Raw genomic sequence first — 20,375 nt, forward strand, 5'->3', positions numbered from 1 at the left:
GTACAGATCTACATACGGCATGTAAACAGGTATACAATACATCTGTGGCATTAAAATTTCATGGTAAGGATTAGAGAAAAAATTGTCTAAAAAGATTCCTTAGGGTGCCATAATGAGAAAAAGGTAGAGAAAGACTGCCCTAAGGAATCAAAAGTAGAGGCAAATCTACTTTAAGCAAGCAAGATACTCCAGTGAATGTCAACACTGGGCCAAAATGAAAGAGGCTTGAGTTACTCTGCCCTTTAAAATCTTGCTGGTGGTAACATAAATGGGCCAACACATTTTCTTTTATCACATTATCTGAGAGCGTGTTTGATGCTTATAGTGCATGACCACATTCTGTTTCAAGTTTTCATGCAAAGAGTGAAGAACGTTTTAAAAGGTTAAATTCTTGTTGAAAATTGGAAATTTCTCATAGGTAGTTTTAACTTTGGAAAATCTTTTTTGTTGTTATATATAGTAAAATAAAGTATATTAGCTCTTCTGAGGGACGGGACAGAGGGAAATGACAGGATTTTTAGATGTGTAAGTACAGAGTACAAAATCATACAATTGAGGAAACCTCTTACTTTTATAGTCAATCGAACCATCAATCTCAATGTGAAAAACAGAATCAACATTTGCAGATTAAATGTAAGAACAACAATGAATACAAGAAACAAAAACCTTCTAAATTGGTTTGATTTCTAAGAGATAAATCATAACCATTTTAGGCCATTTGAATGCCTAAATTACAATCTAATTTCTCAAAAGTGTCTCTTAGGACTATGGCTTCCTTCAGTTTTATATTTAAGTTGAAATCTCTTATTACACCCCTCCGCTTTATTATTTTCTTCTTAAGGCATGCTAGAAAGGAAAGACGTCAAAGTTCCGTAGGGAATAAAAGCTCAGGTTAGAAAAATACACATATTTTTCTAAGCGAAGGAAATAAAGCCCAGATGTTTCTCACAGACACTTCCAAGGTTAAAAAGCCCACCTGTGGAGCAGGACAAAATTATCTTAAGAACCGTCTGTGACCTGATACAACAGAATAGATTCTAATTATGCCATGAGTTGGCAGGTTAATGAATTATAATTTTAGGAATCGTATTTTAATTCATATAGGATGATGTTAGTGTATCAATTTAGAAGCTATTTCAGACTATCATGTGAATTTTCATATTACTCCTCCTCAAAAACAGAGGGTTAAGCAATTTTATCATTTGAACCAATGTGGAGATCCTGCCAGTTGCTGATTATGCCTATTCCAATTATGTACCCCAGAACTGGGGAAGTAACACAGAAGGGGTTTGGTGACCTCCTATGAGATGGATCTGAGCTAATATTCTGTTGATCACCTGATGTCCATAACCCCTACATTGACTGGTGGACCACAGTGATGTTTTGGGTCTCCTGGAATTAGCGTCCATTCAGAGCCAGTGTCCACTAATTTCCAAAAGTCTGATGATGTCCTTTCTCTTAAGTACAGTCACCCTGGTAAAAGGCCATATGTCCCTTTGGGGAAGGCTGGAAGAAAGACCAACAGCATAAATTTTTGGTAGTGTGGCTGAGTTCCTCCTCAAGGCACCTGGCCTTCCCTTCATTTGAGGGGTTCTGGGTTTGTAAACTGGCCTCATTCTGGGAAATGATTGAGGGTCTGTGACTAGTTTTATGGCTCAAGGTAGTCTTCCGTTTGCTTGACCCAGAACTCTTCCAGTTGTACAGATTAAGTAAGAATTGAGTAGACTGCCAGTCTGTTTCATTGCTAGTCGCCCCATGATCAGCTGGCCACTCCAGAGGTCTCCTGTTGGTTCTGTTTCTATGGAAAATGCTGGTAACAATAAGGGGCATGGGAAGGAGAAAAAAGGTATTAAGTAGAAATGGTCTAGTTCTCTAAGAATCCAGAGGACAAAAGGATCCAATTCAATTATAAAATTTGAGAGCTTAAAAACTATCTTTTACCTTCTGGATTTTGTTCAGCAACATTGATAAATTTTGTTGGAGACAGAGCGTAATCACTGACCATAGGGAAACCAACTAATTTTTGTATAATTACGTGTCCAAGAACTAAAACTTGGTAGGAATCCAAATCTTCCAGAAATTATAGATCGCATGACTTCAGGCACATCACCAAATCCAAAAAGGCAAGTTTCAAAAGCAAAGAAGGCGAGGGCTTACATTGCTTCGCTCTGTCCTCATCCACATTGGCCTCGTCCACGGCTTGCTGTATCTCATCCAGCCAAAGCACTTTGGAAACACTCTCAGAGTCCTGGGAACAATGCCACAGAATAAAAATAAACAACAGTGAATAATGAGGAAACAGAATTAGTAACTGCTTTTGAGGAGCCATTTAATCATAATTCCCACAAATTCTCAATCAGCAACCACCCAGCTCTGCCATATACTGTACACACTCCTGATGAAGCTGACCCGAAACCTGACCACTTCTCCCTTCTTCCCTGCCACTCTTTAGTCCGGCCCTCCATCCTCTCCCATCTGGACAGCTGCTCTGGCCCCCTAGTGGGTTCTGCTACATCAAAGCTTGCCCTCACCACTGTGGCCCTCTACAGAGAGCCCAGAGGATCTCTTTAAAATAGATATTCAGTGCACCATCCTCTGCTTAAACCCTCCCCAAAGGCTTCCCCAGCTGTTAGAAGGAAACACAAACTGCCTGCTCAGGGACAGTGGGGTTCTATCTGCATGGCCCTGCCTACTGCCTCTCTGGCTGCACCTCACACCCCTATACCTCCCTGTTCCTGTTCTAGAGCTTCACAGGAGTCTCCTTCAGACCACAATACTCTATCCTCACTGTGTGGCTGCTGGCTTTTTCTTACCATTCAGGTCTCAACTCAAATGCTACCTACTCCAAAAAGTCTTCCTGGGCTACCCTAGTCAAATACTCTCTCCCTCAATCACTCAATTAATGTGGTTCCCAAACTTTATGTCAAGGTGCCCCAGGTTACCATGGGATATTTCTAATTTGAGAGAAACACAGGGATTGTCAATATTTACCAGAGAGACAAAAATGAAAAAGAAACAACAACATGGTGATTGTCCTTAAGGAGCTAACAATGTAGTGTAAGAGACAGATATGTCAAGACATATAGCTGGGCACCATGTCTCCTGCCTGTAATCTCAGCACTTTGGGAGGCTGAGGGGGGAGGATCACTTGAGGTCAGGAGTTTGAGACCAGCTTGGCCAACATGGTGAAACCCCATCTTTACTAAAAATACAAAATTTAGCCAAGCATAGTGGTGCATGCCTGTAGTTCTACCTACTTGGAAGATGGCAGAATTGCTTGAACCTGGGAGGTGGAGGTTGCAGTGAGCCGAGGTCAGGCCACTAAACTCCAGTCTGGGTGACAGAGTGAGACTCTGCCTCACATTAAAAAAAGAAAGAAAGAAAGAAGGAAAGAAAGAAAGAAAGAAAGAAAAATAATTATAATACAATGTGATCAAGGCAATATATGCTGCAGACACATGATCTAGAAATAGGCAGGAAAGGGTTAACCTATGGTAAAGGTGTTGAGTTGCAGGGGGAGCAAAGACTAAGTAGTGAAATATAGCTTTAGAAAGGAAGCAATAGCAGCAATGAAAATGTGTTGCATGATTCCCATTATAGGTAAATATTCCTATTTAACTTTGGGTTGATTCTGATGGTCCTGCTACAAATGCAGCCCTGGCAGACACTAAGTGGGACTTCCAGGTAAAAACTGTGTTTTATAAAATCCTGTCTGAGATCGCAAGTAAATTTTTATCAGCAGAGATATTTTCAGGAAAGGCGTGACGTTTAACAAATGGGAACATTTTACCTATGTGTAGGAATAAGCGTTGTGTTCTAAACCCTAAGTCAACTGTGATGAACGAAAGGTGATGGATTCGGCACCGACTTCGTCACTTAGGATTTAAGATGGATGGGGGCAGGAAGGGGAGGAATGGTCACTGGTTCCTCTGGCAGGCTTTTAACACTATTTTCCTCAGAGGCTAATGTGAGATAATGCATGGGAAAGGGCTCTGAAAATGAGATAAAATATCTGTAATTTCATCCTGCAACATCTGGGCTAAAGAAGGCCTCTGGGGAAGGCTTGGCGCCTGCTTCCGCCATCACCTCTGGCTATGTGGCAGACTACAAGGGAAGCATCAGCAAGATTTTCCATTATTTTCAAGAACGAATGGGGGAGGCTCAAACAGGAAGCAGGATGGAAAGGGGAAGACTAGAGGAGGCAAAAAGAGAGGGAAGTAGGAACTAATTTTTCTCTATTCACAACATCTAAGAAAACCCAACATTCCCCAGGCATAGCCTAAAAACTAAGCTCTATGTGTTCATTTATGTGTCTCAGTTCTTTTGAAGGGTATTTACCTTCCTTTATAACCTATCACTGTAGAAGATGCACCACACAAATTTTTACCCAGATGAGAAGGCAGTAACAATCTTACTTCAAAGCTTAAAGTATTAGTCTTATAAGCCAAACTGAAGAGAGAAGTTACAAATCAAATAAATTTAAGTCAACTGTTTAAATTATGACACATTAAACTAAAGGCTGCTAGAGTTAAATGTAAAACCAAGAGTAAAAACTGAATCCTATCAATGTGAAGTCTGCTTTCTCTTATTTATTTTATTTTTGAGATGGAGCCTTGCTCTGTCACCTAGGCTGGATCACTGCAACCTCTGCCTCCTGGGTTCAAGCAATTATCCTGCCTCAGCCTCCCAAGTAGCTGGGATTACAGGTACCTGCCACCATGCTTGGCTAATTTTTGTATTTTTAGTAGAGATTGGGTTTCATCATGTTGGTCAGTCTGGTCTCAAACTCCTTTCCTCAAGTGATCCTCCCCCCTCAGCCTCCCTAAGTGCTGGGATTACAGGAGTGAGCCACCACGCCTGGCCAAGTCTGCTTTTTCAATAGTTCATCAGAACACTGAAAATAGTAGTATGTTTACGGGACAGCCACCATGTGCAAATCAAGTCATAAATTCCTGAATTTAGATAACTCCCAGAAAAGCTCTAATTAAACAACAACAAAAAAAACCCTTTGTCAATATTTTATAGTTTTTATTTCTGCAATATAATAGCATTCTATCTCAGTTTGTATGACCATAAATTATTTAGTTCCAGTATTAAACACTGACCTTGGACCCTAAAAATCCTAATTTGATGTAATTTAATCAAGATGTGAGAGGTTTCCACAGATCAATTTCTTCCTAGCTTATCCCTACCTAGCCTTTAGGTCTCATGTGAAATTTGTATTTTCTAATTCTTGCTGCATTTTGCAAGGAGCAGGCTATTGGGCTGTTAGACTTCAAGTTTAAGTTTTATTAACTAATAATACAGTTTTTTTCATTAGTGTATATTAAGTCATACTCTACAGAATATAACAATTCATAAAAGCTTGTATGTTGTACAACAATGTGACATAGTATTACTGGACTGTACACGTAATACTGTTAAGACAGTATATTTTATATTATGCATATTTTACCACTATTTAAAAAATCTTATTGTAGACTTCTTCACCAGCACTCATGGAATAAAGGGAGTCCTCCTCATTTTAATGATGTGCTATGATTTTAGTTTAATTGAACAATGCTGCTTGGGAGGTCTCCCCAGTTATCTGACCCTAAGAGGTATTGAATGGCTAAAAACACATCAAAATAAGGCAAAAAAAAAAAAAAAAAAAAAAAAAAAAGCCAGAACAAACCCTATCCTCATGTTTCAAAGAAAAAGGTCCACCACTGAAAAGCCAACTTCTGGCCAGGCACTGATGACAAAGTCAAATCAATATGACATCGATGGAAAATGTTCAAAGTAATTGAGCACCCAATTTTAATTTCTTAAAAAATGTTTGCTTTCCATGATTAATATAATTTGTAATTTATGTAAGGTGTTTTGGGAAGATCCAGCAAAGGATAATTTACTAAGTGGAAATTACACTCTGGAACTGCATTTTTAAAATGGATAAGAAATGAAATACGGGACAGATTCAAAACTTACTGCTGCTCAGCATCTGTTTTTGGGATAGTTCTGTAAAGTCCTGCGTAATTTCAGCCATTCTTTAAATGCAACATACTGGTGGAGAATTACAGCACTTATTCAGAATGGACTATTAGGGGTGGGTAAGAGTTAAATGCCTTCCTCCAGGGATAATGTAACATGCTCAGAGGCTCCCCTGAGTCATGCTTATTGAAACATCCTTTTCCTACGGAGGATCAAGGCAAGTTTCTTGCCTGCAGTGCACAGGAAAGCAAACTACAGACAGAAGAAGGCTTCCATTTGCTGCGGACACATGGAACTGAGGTGAAACTGCTCCATGATTTTACACATTTCATAAAGTTCAAGAAACGGGACTCAGGTCATCAAAATGAAAGCCTTCATCTTTGCAGCTGCTGGCCTCCTGCTTCTGTTGCCCACTTGTCAGAGTGGTAAGCGATTTCTCAGGGGGTAGGGTGGAGATTAGGGTTTGGGTTACAAATGAAGAGTCAACTGAACCTAGTTTTCTTTGTATCTCACACAAACTGCAAGCCCCAAAGGCAGTTTGATCTTTGTTATTAAAAGGTAGAATCATGGAAATGAACATCTATAGTTCGTTCACTCTATGCAAACCCGGTCGAAGACTAAGTGTTCTTTCCTGTTGTTTAAAAATGTGTGGCATATTCAAGACATTAGAAGTCTACAATTAAATCAGGAAGCAATTTTCTTTGAGAGACGTTTTGGTGTTTTTAAGAATTTCTTCTGGTTAAGCAAAGATAGCACTATTTCAAGGGATTAAAAAATATATCCTGTGTTTATACCTCTTGGTGAGATATAAATGGGAGAAACAAGAATATTGCCAGAAAGAGAAAATCATCTGCTTTCAATAGCTGGCAATGTTAATAAGACAGTATTTCCAAAATGAATGACCATTTTTGACTTTCAGTGGGGAGTTCTTCCCATCCTCATATATGATTTTTTTAATTTTAGAAATAAGGTCTCCCAAGTACTATTATTCAACCTTGAATGTACTTTCCATTTACCTATCACAATGTCAGCTTGAAACCGCCTGCTTTTCCCCAAAATAACAAATTTGAGATAGGTCTGTACCTGTCACTCTTTGACTACTAGGTCACACACTCCAGTCAACATTGTTAGGAGTGGGAGAGGCAAAGACCGGACACAGCAAGGGAAACGAAAACCAAAACCAACACTTTCTAAAGGAGTATTGCTTAAATTAACAGTTGGAATCCCTGAGTTTTTACAGAGAGCTCTAAGAGATTTTGTGGTGATTAGCAGTTAAGTGCATGTGGGATTTATGAATACAGTAAGTGCAAGCTCTTCCTGGGAGAAGACAGGCCGTTATGGTGAGCAGCAGAATTGCAAAAGAAACAAGGTTTTCAGGGGGTGGTTCCTTCAAGACACTAGTAGGGTCTGATAGAGGTGAAAATGGGGGCCTCTGAAACAAACAAAGAGGCAGTGCATTTGCTTTCTTCCACAGGAGTGGGGAGAAATGAGAAGCAAGAATCAAGCAAGCTTGTTCAACCTGACTTCTCTTGCTGTTTTGTGGTTTTGTTTTGTTTGTTTCAGGCTTTTAGCAGCCTGATGCCATGGCTTTTACTTCCTGTCTTTAGTGATAAACAGAAAAGAGGGATGAGGAAGGGGCTTTACTGGCTCAACCAGAAACAAGCTATGAATCCATGACTATATTCTTTCCCTTGGACACCCCTGGGAGACTGGAGTTCTTGCCCTTTGGATTAGTTCTTCCAGGCCTTTTCCCAGATTGAAAAACATTTCGGAAATATTATGCCCAATGGAAACCTTTATAAAGAATTCAAATACATGAAAGAAAAATTAACAATGAGTACTATTTGTAAGGAAAACCAGTCTCTGAGGAATAAAGACTTACTTAAGTAAAATCAGATCTGGCATTCTTGTGGAAAATGGAATCATATCCATTTTTCCACAAAACGCAGGCACTGTTTGGCATGTCTGGAGACATAATGTCTTGCTCAATCCCAGAAATTTTCTGAAAACTGACAGACACTTGGTTTTAACAGCTTCTTAAAATCAGATCCTGCAGGTGAGTAACTTGTACAGCATTCTCTTCAGCCATCAGTCTCCAGCTTTGTGCCTGTCTTTAAAGGTACTTCTCTTTGGGTGATGTCAAATGCGAGAACTTGTCTAAAATGCTAAAGTGAGAAGGGTCTGTGTGACTAAACTCAAGTATCACACAACATACCTTCAAAGATCACCTCTAAATATAGGCACCGAAGAATGCTGCCTCCCACATTTTTCTTTTCTTTAATCTATCTTTTCTTAAATGACACCTGATCACCTTCATACCCGAAGTTATCAGGCCACACCTCTGTTGTACACAGTGAATTCAGCTTGTGCAATCTCAGGATTATGTGGGAGGTTTCCATTTCATCCTGGAGCTAACTGCTAGAGATTAAAGCAGAAAGAGGAACGGGCTCTGAATGAAAAACGTGTTACTAAACACTAACTTCAAGTATTCGATGAGGAGGAATTCTAAGGCCTTGGGGCAAAGCGCAACAGGCACAGTACTGGATATAAATTTAAATATAATATATTTGGCATAAAATATAATATGCCAATATAAATTTGGCATAAAAGTCCATCTTAAAGGTAACATCAGAAATCTGAGTCTATTTTCTATACATGTGAAAGATTTACAAAAAAGTTACATAATAATAAATGTGCAGGTTTGAGCTTTAAGATTTTGTTTTTGAAATTGCAGAAATTAGGATTATTAACATCAACATGCCAAGTAACACCAAATAATGATAGCAGATAGTTGATGTGTTTCTATCTTTTAAAAAACTTATTTCCAACTTCTTAGGTCCTCATGCTGATTTCACCTTCTGATTTTCCCCCCTTTGTTTCCTCTTCCCTTAAAATCTGTCATTTCCCCTAAAATTCACCTTTGGATTCTTTTTTTCTCGGAACTCTCCCTAGGCCTTCTCAATCACTCCCACTAAATTAAACTAGAGCCTCCACGCAGACTCCAATAAACCATGCCTCTAATTTGGGCTCCTGGAATTTTGGACCCACATACAGTCTTCTAACCAGTTGCTGGACATTTTACATACTAATATTCTACAAGTAATTCATCCTCAGTCAGACTAAAAAGATTGTAGCTTCTCCTCCATCCTGCCCCCTTGTCTCTTCCTCGGACTCAGTTAATGGTATCCTCTCCCTCCAAGTCATCTAGAGGGAAACCTGAGTCGTTATTGCCTCCTGCCCCTCCCTCACTGTACCCCAAAGCCAATCAGACACCAAGTCCCTCTGAGCAACCATCAGAGTCTCAGGTGTTTGCTGTTCCCTTTCTATGACCAATGCTCTAGCTCAGCAACTCACTAAGCTATGGATGACAGTAGCCTCCACATCAGGTCCCCTTGCCTCTAATTTCTTACCTTTTCAATCTATTCTCTATGCTGTCACCTAAGTCATCTTAAAAACAAGTCAAAATCATGGCTGTATTAGTTTCCTATTGCTGCTGTATCAAATTACCACAAATTGAGTGGCTTAAAACAACAGATTATCTTGTATTTCTGGAGATCAGAGGTCAAAATCAAGGCTGTTGGTGGGGTTGTGTTCATTCTGGAGGCTCTAGGAGAGAATCTGCTATCTTGCTTTTTTCAGCTTCTAGAAGCTGCCTGCACTCCTTGGCTTATTACCCTTTTTTCCGTCTTCAAAGCCAGCAGCATAGTATCTTCAAATCTCTGACTTTAAGCCTCTTATCTTCCCCTTACATGGACTCTTATGATTATACTGGGCCCACCTAGGCAATCCAGGAAAACCTCAATTTAAGATCCTTATCTAAATTACATTTGCAAAGTCCCTTTTGCTAGGTAAAGGAACATACTTGTAGGTTTCAGGAATTTGCAGGTAGAATCTTTGGGGAGTTGTTATTCTGCCTAACACAATGGTCACTCCTCTGTTCAAAATTGTGTGTGCAACCCTAGCATCTATGAACAGGCATGATTTCTTAGGACAGTTTAGAGACCCTCCAGTAATTTAGCTGTCACCCACTCTTTCAATTTCCTTTCTAAGCTGTACCTTTTAGCATGAGACAATGCATTTTTATACATCTTCTCCACTAGTAGAGTTACTTACAGATAGAAACGGAGTTTATTTAAAGCTTTATACCACTGACATGTAAGTGTACAATAACAATTTGCTAAATCAACTTATCTGGCATTCCCAGATCTTATGATAGCCCACACTATGCTGCTGCCCATTCATCATCAGCAGAATCTTACTCATTAAATTCCATCTTTTTATGAATCTTGCTTGTCTTTGCCCAAATTCATCTTTTCCTTGACATTTTGCTCAAACACCTGAATCTATTAAGTATTTTCTGAATGCCTATACAGTTTATAGTCAACATGCCTATAATGTTCTGATGTGCTATTTTTGTTTCTTCCAGTAGTATTATAAACACCTTACACACAATGAGTGATTATTTAGTTTTTGTTTCTGCATGAGATAGTGTTGTTCTGGGGCAGATGATATGTATTGAGTATATACTTGTTGAGTGCCTAATCTATAATTTTTAAAAATAAAAATGATCTTAAATTCTACAATCACAGAAATTATGTAGCATAAAACACATTGTTTTCTTTTCTCTTGAACCATAAATATATGTGAATACTTCCTTTCAATTACAGGCATGGAAAATGATACAAACAACTTGGCAAAGCCTATCTTATCTGTTAAGACCTTTCGTGGAGCTCCCCCAGATTCTTTTGAAGAGTTCCCTTCTTCTGCCTTAGAAGGCTGGACTGGACCCACCATTACTGTAAGAATTAAGTGCCCTGAAGAAAGTGCTTCACATCTCCATGTGAAAAATGCTACTATGGGGTACCTCACCAGCTCCTTAAGTACCAAACTGATACCTGCTGTCTACCTCCTGGTGTTTGTAGTTGGTGTGCCAGCCAATGCTGTGACCCTGTGGATGCTTTTCTTCAGGACCAGATCCATCTGTATGACTGTATTCTACACCAACCTGGCCATTGCAGATTTTCTTTTTTGTATCACATTGCCCTTTAAGATAGCTTACCATCTTAATGGGAACAACTGGATATTTGGAGAGGTCCTGTGCCGGGCCACCACGGTCATCTTCTACGGCAACATGTACTGCTCCATTCTGCTCCTTGCCTGTATCAGCATCAGCCGCTATCTGGCCATTGTCCATCCTTTCACCTACCGGGGCCTGCCCAAGCACACCTATGCCTTGCTAACATGTGGACTGGTGTGGGCAATAGTTTTCTTATATATGTTGCCATTTTTCATCCTGAAGCAGGAATATTATCTTGTTCAGCCAGACATCACCACCTGCCATGATGTTCACAACACATGCGAGTCCTCGTCTCCCTTCCAACTCTACTACTTCAACTCCTTGGCGTTCTTTGGATTCTTAATTCCATTTGTGGTTATCATCTACTGCTACACAGCCATCATCCGGACACTCAATGCATACGATCATAGATGGCTGTGGTATGTTAAGGTGACTCTCCTCATCCTTGCGATTTTTACCATTTGTTTTGCTCCAAGCAATATTATGCTTATTATTCACCATGCCAACTACTACAACAACAATACTGATGGCTTCTATTTTATATATCTCATAGCTTTGTGCCTGGGCAGCCTGAATAGTTGCTTAGATCCATTCCTTTATTTTCTCATGTCAAAAATCAGAAATCACTCCACTGCTTACCGTACAAAATGCTGAAACCATCTTAGAGAACAAGGACAGCCATCACAGAGAATGTCTGTTTTCACAGACATCTGTTTTCATGGACAACATATGCATAGTGCAAGGAGCTCCATTTCTGAGCTCCTAAGAAATATGCTTCAAGGATCAAACATTACAAAAGCATCAGTAATTTTTTTTTTTTTTTTTAGACTGAGTCTCCTCTATTGCCCAGACTAAGTGCAGTGGTACTATCTTGGCTCATGGCAATCTCTGCCTCCTGGGTCAGCCTCCCAAGTAGCTGGGATTACAGACATACATGCCCAGCTAATTTTTGTATTTTTATTAGAGACAGGGTGTCATCATGTTGGCCAGGCTGCTCTCAAACTCCTGACCTCAAGTGATCCGCCTGCCTTGGCCTCCCAAAGTGCTGGGATTAGAGGTGTGAACCACCACGCTGACCAGTATTATTTTTAAAAACACTTTATCAGTATTTTTTAAATGTTAATACAGGAGAAAAGATATCACAACTCTTTATGGAAAATGACATTTCCATTTGCCTTATTGCAACTTCAGGCTCTTTCATTCTCCATCTTCCCTGTTTCTGTGAGTGGTATTGCCATCCTTGAAATCTGACATCATTTTTTATTCTTTGATCTCTTTTGAGTCTCATGCTGATGGCTGCCTCATCAACTGGCTGTATCTTTGCAGGGTCCCTCACCAGGATCCTTTATCTAGTTCCACCTTTACTTTCTTTTTTCTTTCTTTCTTTTTCTTTTTAAATAGAGACAGGGTCTTGCTTTGTTACCTGGCTGAAGTGCAGTGACCTGATCATAGCTTACTTCAGCCTCCAACTCGGGGGCTCAAGCAATCTTCCTGTCTCAGCCTCCCAAGTATCTAGGACTACAGGCATGCACCACCATATCCAGTGAATTTTATTTTTTATCTTTTGCAGAGATGGGGTCTCATTGTTTCCCAGGCTGGTCTTGAACTTCTGGTCTCAAGCGATCTTCCCATCTCAGCCTCTCAAAGTGCTGGGACTACAGACATGAGCCACTATGCCCAGCCCACCTCTGCCTTCTAACCATTCTCTCCACTGCCAGCCTATCCTCCATTTCACAGGTCCCGCCAGATTATCTTCCTTGGATATCAGTTAGGCTACATCTCTAAAACATCTCTACGAACTCCACTGCTTCTAAAATAAATCATAAATTTTTAGCCTGGCATTCAAGGCTAACTTGCTAATCTAACTTCTGGTTAAACCTTGCTTGTGATGTAGACACCAACCAAACCTCTTGCTCTGCTGTTTCTCCATGCTGCCTCAGACTGAAAAGCTAGTCCTGACGTCTTTGCCTTAATTCTGTCCATTTCTGAAGTCCTCAAAGAACCATTCTTCCCTGATTCTCAGGCTAGCATTGTCATTTTTCTTAACTGTACTTCCAAAGCACTTTCGTACACTTTTTATTATGGCATCTATATGTAGTTCAATTATATTTAAATTTTTAAATTCCATGAACAATCAAACACCATGTATAATGGAGAAGGTGCTCATCCTCTCCCTTCCTTGAACTTCTGGGTGATGCCAGGCCCAAGTCTCTGTGGGGCCCAGCTCTATGCTTTGCATTCTGTGTGGCTGAATGAATTTTTAAAATCTCAAAGCAGCTAAAAAGCCCATTAACTTCATACTGAAAAAGCAACATACTGTGATGGAATGGGATGATGTCATTTCAGGTTGGGTATACAAAAAAATAAGGAAGCTAAAAACTAAGACTATACTTACAAGGCCATTTAGAAGTTTAAAATAATGCCTCCACTATTTTTTCTTCTTAAGCATAGCTTTTAATGGGAAAATGGAATTTTGTTATTAAAACCCATTATATTACTGTAAGTAAATTACTATTTTTCCCTTAACTCAGTGATTAGACAAGAGGGACGATACTAGTGGTGACAAATGAATGGTAGTAGTGAATATAAATGGGGTTGAGGAAACTTTAAGCATAAAGGATTACTGTGATGAATTTACAATTTATCTGTAGGAATCTGCCTTGAGTGTACATTTTGTAATGACCAACAAAACAATAAAAAACAATTTTAAATGCATATTTTTAAATGTGCAGTTTTCTATTTCATTGGACTTAGGTAAGAAGGGTCCACATGAGGACCCTTTATGTGTGTTGTTATGCAAAGAGCAAAAATCAGGTAAACACTAAAGTGAGAATGAAAAACAAATCTAAAGTAAGTTTCAAGATGATAAAAACTTCAGTGAAAAAAACTGACTTCTGAAAATTAAGTCATCAATTACAATACAGTTTTACCTAGGGAAAAAAATACAGCAATACTTGTTAAAAGCACACAATTTTTATGGTATATACGGGGAGCAAAACAGAACTTTTTGGTGGAGTATAATTCTTACGTTCACAAGCAAAGCCTTCAATTGTAAAATAGCACACAACCCAGTGAACAGACATAGAAAAAGTGTTCTACTCTGCTAAGTTGAAGTCAACACGACCATTATTCAAGTCTCCTTCTAAGAGGCAAAAGGAATTTGAAGGCTACACAAAGTTATACTTGAAATACTGCTAAAGAGGACCAAGAATCCTCACTGACTTCCATCACCGTCCTCAGTCTTTGATAAAACTGAGCATCCATTCTATGAAGATGTTACCCGTTGTGACCTTTAATAGCTATATGCTTTGGCACAAATTTTACTTATACTGATAATACAAGCAATATAATTTTCTTCTCTTATTTTCCAAGGCCAGACTTTGGGAAGGCCAAGGAACAGAAATATCGTCATAAACATACAACTGGAAACTTCCAGGAATAAAAATAGTAGAGGATGCCGAATGTGGTGGCTTGTGCCTATAATTCCAGCTATTTGAGAGGCTGAGGTGGGAGGATCACTTGAGCCCAGAAGTTTGAGACCAATCTGGGCAACATAGCAAGATCCCATCTCCAAAAAAAGAAGCAGAGGTTAAAAAACAAACATAAAGACACTGCCGAACAATAGAATTCGATTTTTCCAGAGGAAAAGAACAGGCTGAGAAATCAAGGAACAGAGAAAGAAAACTGTGCTTAAAAGTAGGAATTTAACCAAATATGATTTATTGCATGGATGTGCAGTGTTTTAAATCTGTTAGCAATTGTCAGTATATTTCAAAACCCCTAATTATATAGGCTAAAAGTGGTTTAATGCCTGAACTAGAACCCAGATCCCTAGGCTACATATTAATGCTCTCATCACACCATGAAAGCTACTGCTTCCACACCTAGAAAGGATGCCTGACACAGAGCTGGCATGGTGTGGGCACTCAAAGGCTTCTTTCAAAGGACTCCTGTGGAGTTCCATCTCGATATAGATTGGAATGCCCAGTCTAGAGGAGACCTATACTGCCTGCCTATGAAAGGCCTTGGGTTTGTGGAGTCAGGCTCACCTCAAAGACAAATCCCCATGTGGCTGTGGGCAAACAGGGACATAGATCTGTCTCTGTTTGTCCTCAGAAGACCCCGACTTTAATGAGTGAACAGAGCAGACCCTATGTCTAGTAAGAACCTTGAGGCTGGGTGCCCTGGCTCACACCTGTAATCCCAGCACTTTGGGAGGCCGAGGCAGGTGGATCACCTGAGGTCAGGAGTAAGACCAGCCCGGCCAACATGGTGAAACCCTGCCTCTACAAAAACACAAAAATTAGTTGAGCATGAGGGCATGTGCCTGTAATCCCTGCTACTCAGGAGGCTGAGACAGGATAATCAGCTGAACCTGGGAGGCAGAGGTTGCAGTGAGCTGAGATGGCACCATTGCACTCCACCCTGGGCAACTGACCAAGACTCCATCTCAAAAAAAAAAAAAAAAAAGATCCTTGAGATATTGACATCACTCACCTCTTACTTGGGAGGCAGCCATAGGTTCCCATAATAATACTAGCTACATTATTTAAGTCCTTTTTTTGGTGCCAGGCTCCATGCTAAATGCTATACCTACACACATGTGCACATGGTCTTAATTAATAGTACATACAGTTATATATTGATGTATATTTACATATTGTATATTTGCATTGAACCCTTACCATAATTCTTTAAGACAGGTACTATTATTCCAATTTTACACATGGAAAAATAAGGATAGAGAGATTTGGTGACTTGACCAAGGTTGTATAACTAATCTGTGGCAAAGCCAGGATTTGAATGATGTCTGTCTTCAAAGCAAATAACTTTGTTTTGCTTTTCAGTTTACCAAGCGCCATGGTCATAGCCATCTCAGTGGAAACAGCAAGGTGGAAGCCCACTTTCCTCCTCCTGGGATGTGCGGACACCAGACTTGCGTATGAGTCTTCACTCTACCCCCCACTGGCTATACCTTGGCCAGGCATTCACCCCAAGCCTCAGGGTCATTCACATTGGATGAGATAGCACCCATTCCACAGCTGGTATGAGGCTTAAATGAGAAAGACTGATTTGACTGGGGGCACTTGGCAAAGTTCAGAGGGTCAGGCAATGCCACCACCCTTCCGGTCAGAAAGCTGGCAGTGCAGAGGGCACCACCTTGGATGATACCTTCCTCTACCTTCAGTGAGGCAGTAGAGTAGTGAGGACTGGATTTACATTGCTTTTTAAGCAAGATTACACTGCTAAACTTTTAAAAGTTTAGCAGCCGGGCGCGGTGGCTCAAGCCTGTAATCCCAGCACTTTGGGAGGCTGAGGCGGGTGGATCACGAGTTCAAGAGATCGAGACCATCCTGGTCAACATGGTGAAACCCCATCTCTACTAAAAATACAAAAAATTAGCTGGGCATGGTGGCGCGTGCCTGTAATCCCAGCCACTCAGGAGGCTGAGGCAGGAGAATTGCCTGAACCCAGGAGGCGGAGGTTGCATTGAGCCGAGATTGCACCATTGCACTCCAGCCTGGGTAACAAGAGCAAAACTCCGTCTCAAAAAAAAAAAAAAAAAAAAGTTTAGCAACAGTAATTATGTAATACATACACTCCTTAAAAAATTTAAAAATCCAAGCGGTATAAAAACAGAGTGAAAAAGAAATCACCCATCTATACTAGCCTTCTAGTTCACCTTCCAGAAGGTATCCTCCCTCCAGAAATACTTTAGACACATATAAGAGTGTATGTGCCCCTCCCCACAACACATATACAAGTCTGTACTACATTTATATCCACATCACAGCGTGATTCTTTTGCTTAACAACATTTAAGTTGTTTTTGGTGTTTTGTTATTGCAAACAAAGCTGCAATAAACATCTTTTCCCATCTGCTTTAACACATAATTATAATGTTTCTGAATCAGACAGACCTGAGCTGTAGTCTCAGGACTAATTACCTTTTAGAAAGCTTTTATCTTATTTTATTTTATTTATTTATTTTTGAGACAGACCCTTGCTATGTTGCCCAGGCTAGGAGTGCAATGGTGTGATCTCTGCTTGCTGCAACCTCTACCTCCTTGATTCAAGAGACTCTTGTGCCTCAACCTCCCAAGTAGCTGGGATTATAGGTGTGCACCATCACAACTGGCTAATTTTTTTTTTTTTTTTTTTTTAAGTAGAGATGGGGTTTTGCCATGTTTGCCACGCTGGTCTCAAACTCCTGGCCTGAAGTGATCTGCCTGCCTTGGCCTCCCAAAGTGCTGGGATTACAGGCATAAGCTACTGTGCCTGGCCATGTCTTAGATAGCTTTCAACAAGTTACTTAATCTTGGTTTCATCATGTGTAAGATGGCAATAATGATGGTGAAATGGTTCAGAAGGCTGTTATGAATTATTGTGATGATCAAATGAGATGATACACATGAGTATCTCATATCATGCCTGGCAAATAGTAGGTTCTCAATAAATGTTTGCATTAACCAAGGATGTTTTTCTTGTTTGGAATGAGGCAGTTCCTAGGTTCTAAAGACCTAGACAGAGGAGATAACCACCTTTCAGTTGGGTTTGCACCTGAAGACATGGCAGCCGTAAGTGGCTAGGTCCAGGTGGCATCACTTCCACTCTTAGGTGAAAGATCATGTCAGCCTCACTACTCAGCCCACTTGCTTTATCACAGAGGCCAGTCTTTGTGGGGCTCCTTATAATAGCGGTATAAGCTCTGTTCTCAGAGAAAGCTACCACCCTTCAAGAGGACAGCTCCTGCTCTACCTCCACACCTTCTCTTAGGCTTCTAGTCCCCCACAATCTCAAACATCTATGAATCACTCTGAGTATCTCTCATTTGGACACTTTGCACATCCTTATCTTTACTATCACTTAACTGTTCCATGTGACAATGCCCACTACCTCATTCTTTCTAAGCATTTTGAAGATAAGGTCAGAGAATATTCAAATGGTATTATGTGTTCCTCTGTATCCCCATCCCATCTTCTCTACCAGAAGCTATGGACTGAACTGTGCGCATAGTATCTACTCAAGAAATAGCCAGTGAATTGAACTCTGAACAAGAATTCACCTACAACTGAGTTTTTAGTCGAAGAATTGAAGCAATAAATAGCTCTGGAGCTAGTTTCCCCCTAATGTTTGGTACCAGCAAAATAACAGCTCTATTATTTCCATTCTGATTCATGGGTACTTGTTGGGACAAGAAGCTCATGAGATTTAAGGTAAATGGGTCAAATCCTCCCTCCTTCCCCACCCCTGCCACCCAGCCTGCAAAATTTAAAAGAAACAGATATACTAAAACTTACCCCGAGTTTCTGTGATTTAGCATGGTATAAAACATCCTGGTAGTGCTGGGCATGGGCTGGATCCACATCACTAATATTTGCAGTAGGTAACAGCAAAGTTTCTAAAGTCCTTGAAGGATTACCTTCATCAATAGCTTCATTGATGTATCCTACAGCTACCATTCCTAGAAAATGAAGAACAAGTTTTCCTTTTAAGTCACGGTACATTATAACTTTTCTAGTATCACTTATTGCAAAAGGCTAATAAATCAGTAGAGAAAAGCTGTAGGACACAAGATCCAGGAACAAAACCAATTATGTTTTTATATACTTATAATAAGCAATCTGAAAATAAAATTAAGAACACATTCAATTCATAATAGAGTGCAACTACAAATACATTATAAGTATAAACAGAATAAATATTTAGATATAATTTAATGAAAGAAACACAAGACATGTACACTGAAAACTATAAAACACCATGGGAAAAAAACTTAAAGACAAATAAATGAAGAGAGCCCATATTCATGAATTGGAATATTTAATATTGTTAAGATGGTAATACTCCTTAAACTGATCTACAGATTCAATGCAACTTCTATCAAGGTCCCAGCTGCTGGTTTTGTTTGTTTGTTTTTAAGAAAGTGTTTCGCTCTGTTTCCCAGGCTGGAATGCAGTGGCATGAACTTGTCTCACTGCAACCTCCACCTCCTGTGTTCAAGCATTCTTGTGCCTTAGCCCTCCTGAGTAGCTGGGACTACAGGCAGTGCCACCATGACCAGCTAATTTTTTTTCTTTTTTGAGATGAAGTTTCACTCTTGTTGCCCATGTTGGAGTGCAATGGTGAGATCTTGGCTCACTGCAATCTCTGCCTCCCAGGTTTAAGTGTTTCTGCAGCCTCAGCTTCATGAGTAGCTGGGATTACAGGGGCCCAACCACCATACCCAGTTAATTGTTGTACTTTTAGTAGAGACGGGGTTTCACCATGTTGGCCAGGCTGGTCTCAAACTCCCGACCTCAGGTGATCCACCCACTTCAGCCTCCCTAAGTACTGGAATTACAGGCATGAGCCACTGTGCCAGCCATGGGTAATTTTTGTATTTTTAGTAGAGTCAGGCCTTCATCATATTGGCCAGGCTGGTCTCGAACTCCTGGCCTCAAGTGATCCACCCATCTCAGCCTCCCACAATGCTGGATTACAGGTGTGAGCCACCATGCCCAGCCCCAGCTGCTGTTTTTTAAAAACAGAAATGGACAAGCTGATTCTAAATCTCATATGGAAATGCAAGGAACCAAGAATAACCAATAATCCGATCTTGAAGAAAGAACAAAGTTAAAGGACTTTTCCCAGTTTCAAAAGTTACTAAAAAGGCTACAGTGATCAATACTAAGGATAAACATATAGGTCAATGGAATAGAAATTGAGAGTGTAGAATAAAACCCTTACATTTATGGTCAATTGATTTCTGACAAGAGTGTCAACGCAATTCAATGGGTAAAGTATAACAGTCTTTATAATAAATGGTGCCAGGATGACAGGACATCCAGATGAATAAAGTTCAACTCCTACTTCATACTACACCAAAAATTAACTCAAAATGGATCACAGACCTAAATGTAAAAGCTAAAACCATATATCTTTTAGAAGAAAACTTAGGAGTAAATCTTTGTGACCTTGGGTTAGGTAATTTATTTTTTAGCTGTGCTGCCAAAAGCATAAAACAACAACAACAAAAATGTAAATGGGACTTTGTCAAAATTAAACTTTTTGTGCTTCAAAGGACACCATAAAAAAAGGGAAAAGATAACGTAAGAAATAAAAGAAAATATTTAAAAATTCTATATCTAATAAAAGGACATGTATGTGAATATATAAAGAACGGTTACAACTCAACAAGATAAATAACCCAATTTAAAATTGGCAAAAGACTTGAATAGACATTTCTTTAAAGAAGATGTATGAAGGGAAAATAGACACATGAAAAGATGCTTAAAATCATTAGTCACTAGAAAAATGCAAATGCAAACCACAGTATGATACCACTT

The 20,375-nt window shown here is 39.8% G+C and overlaps 2 protein-coding genes across 2 annotated transcripts in view; one reads left to right on the plus strand and one right to left on the minus strand.

Annotated features, from left to right (window-relative positions):
• Positions 1 to 20,375, minus strand: part of IQGAP2 (IQ motif containing GTPase activating protein 2) — a 310,698-nt gene that overhangs the window by 87,921 nt on the left and 202,402 nt on the right. Inside the window, exons 13-14 of the mRNA XM_039477508.2 lie at positions 18,348 to 18,511; positions 2,158 to 2,248 (exon numbers count right to left, since the gene is read on the minus strand). Coding sequence (XP_039333442.2) covers positions 2,158 to 2,248; positions 18,348 to 18,511 — 255 coding nt within the window. The remainder of the gene's footprint in view (positions 1 to 2,157; positions 2,249 to 18,347; positions 18,512 to 20,375) is intronic.
• Positions 6,158 to 13,762, plus strand: F2RL2 (coagulation factor II thrombin receptor like 2). Its single transcript, XM_003920832.4, has 2 exons — positions 6,158 to 6,395; positions 10,638 to 13,762. Exons 1-2 carry the CDS (start codon positions 6,335 to 6,337, stop codon positions 11,699 to 11,701), a joined length of 1,125 nt encoding a protein of 374 aa, XP_003920881.3. The 5' UTR covers positions 6,158 to 6,334; the 3' UTR covers positions 11,702 to 13,762.

The sequence above is a fragment of the Saimiri boliviensis genome, chromosome 1 (genome assembly GCF_048565385.1).
Source record: "Saimiri boliviensis isolate mSaiBol1 chromosome 1, mSaiBol1.pri, whole genome shotgun sequence".
NCBI classification, from domain to species: Eukaryota; Metazoa; Chordata; class Mammalia; order Primates; family Cebidae; genus Saimiri; species Saimiri boliviensis.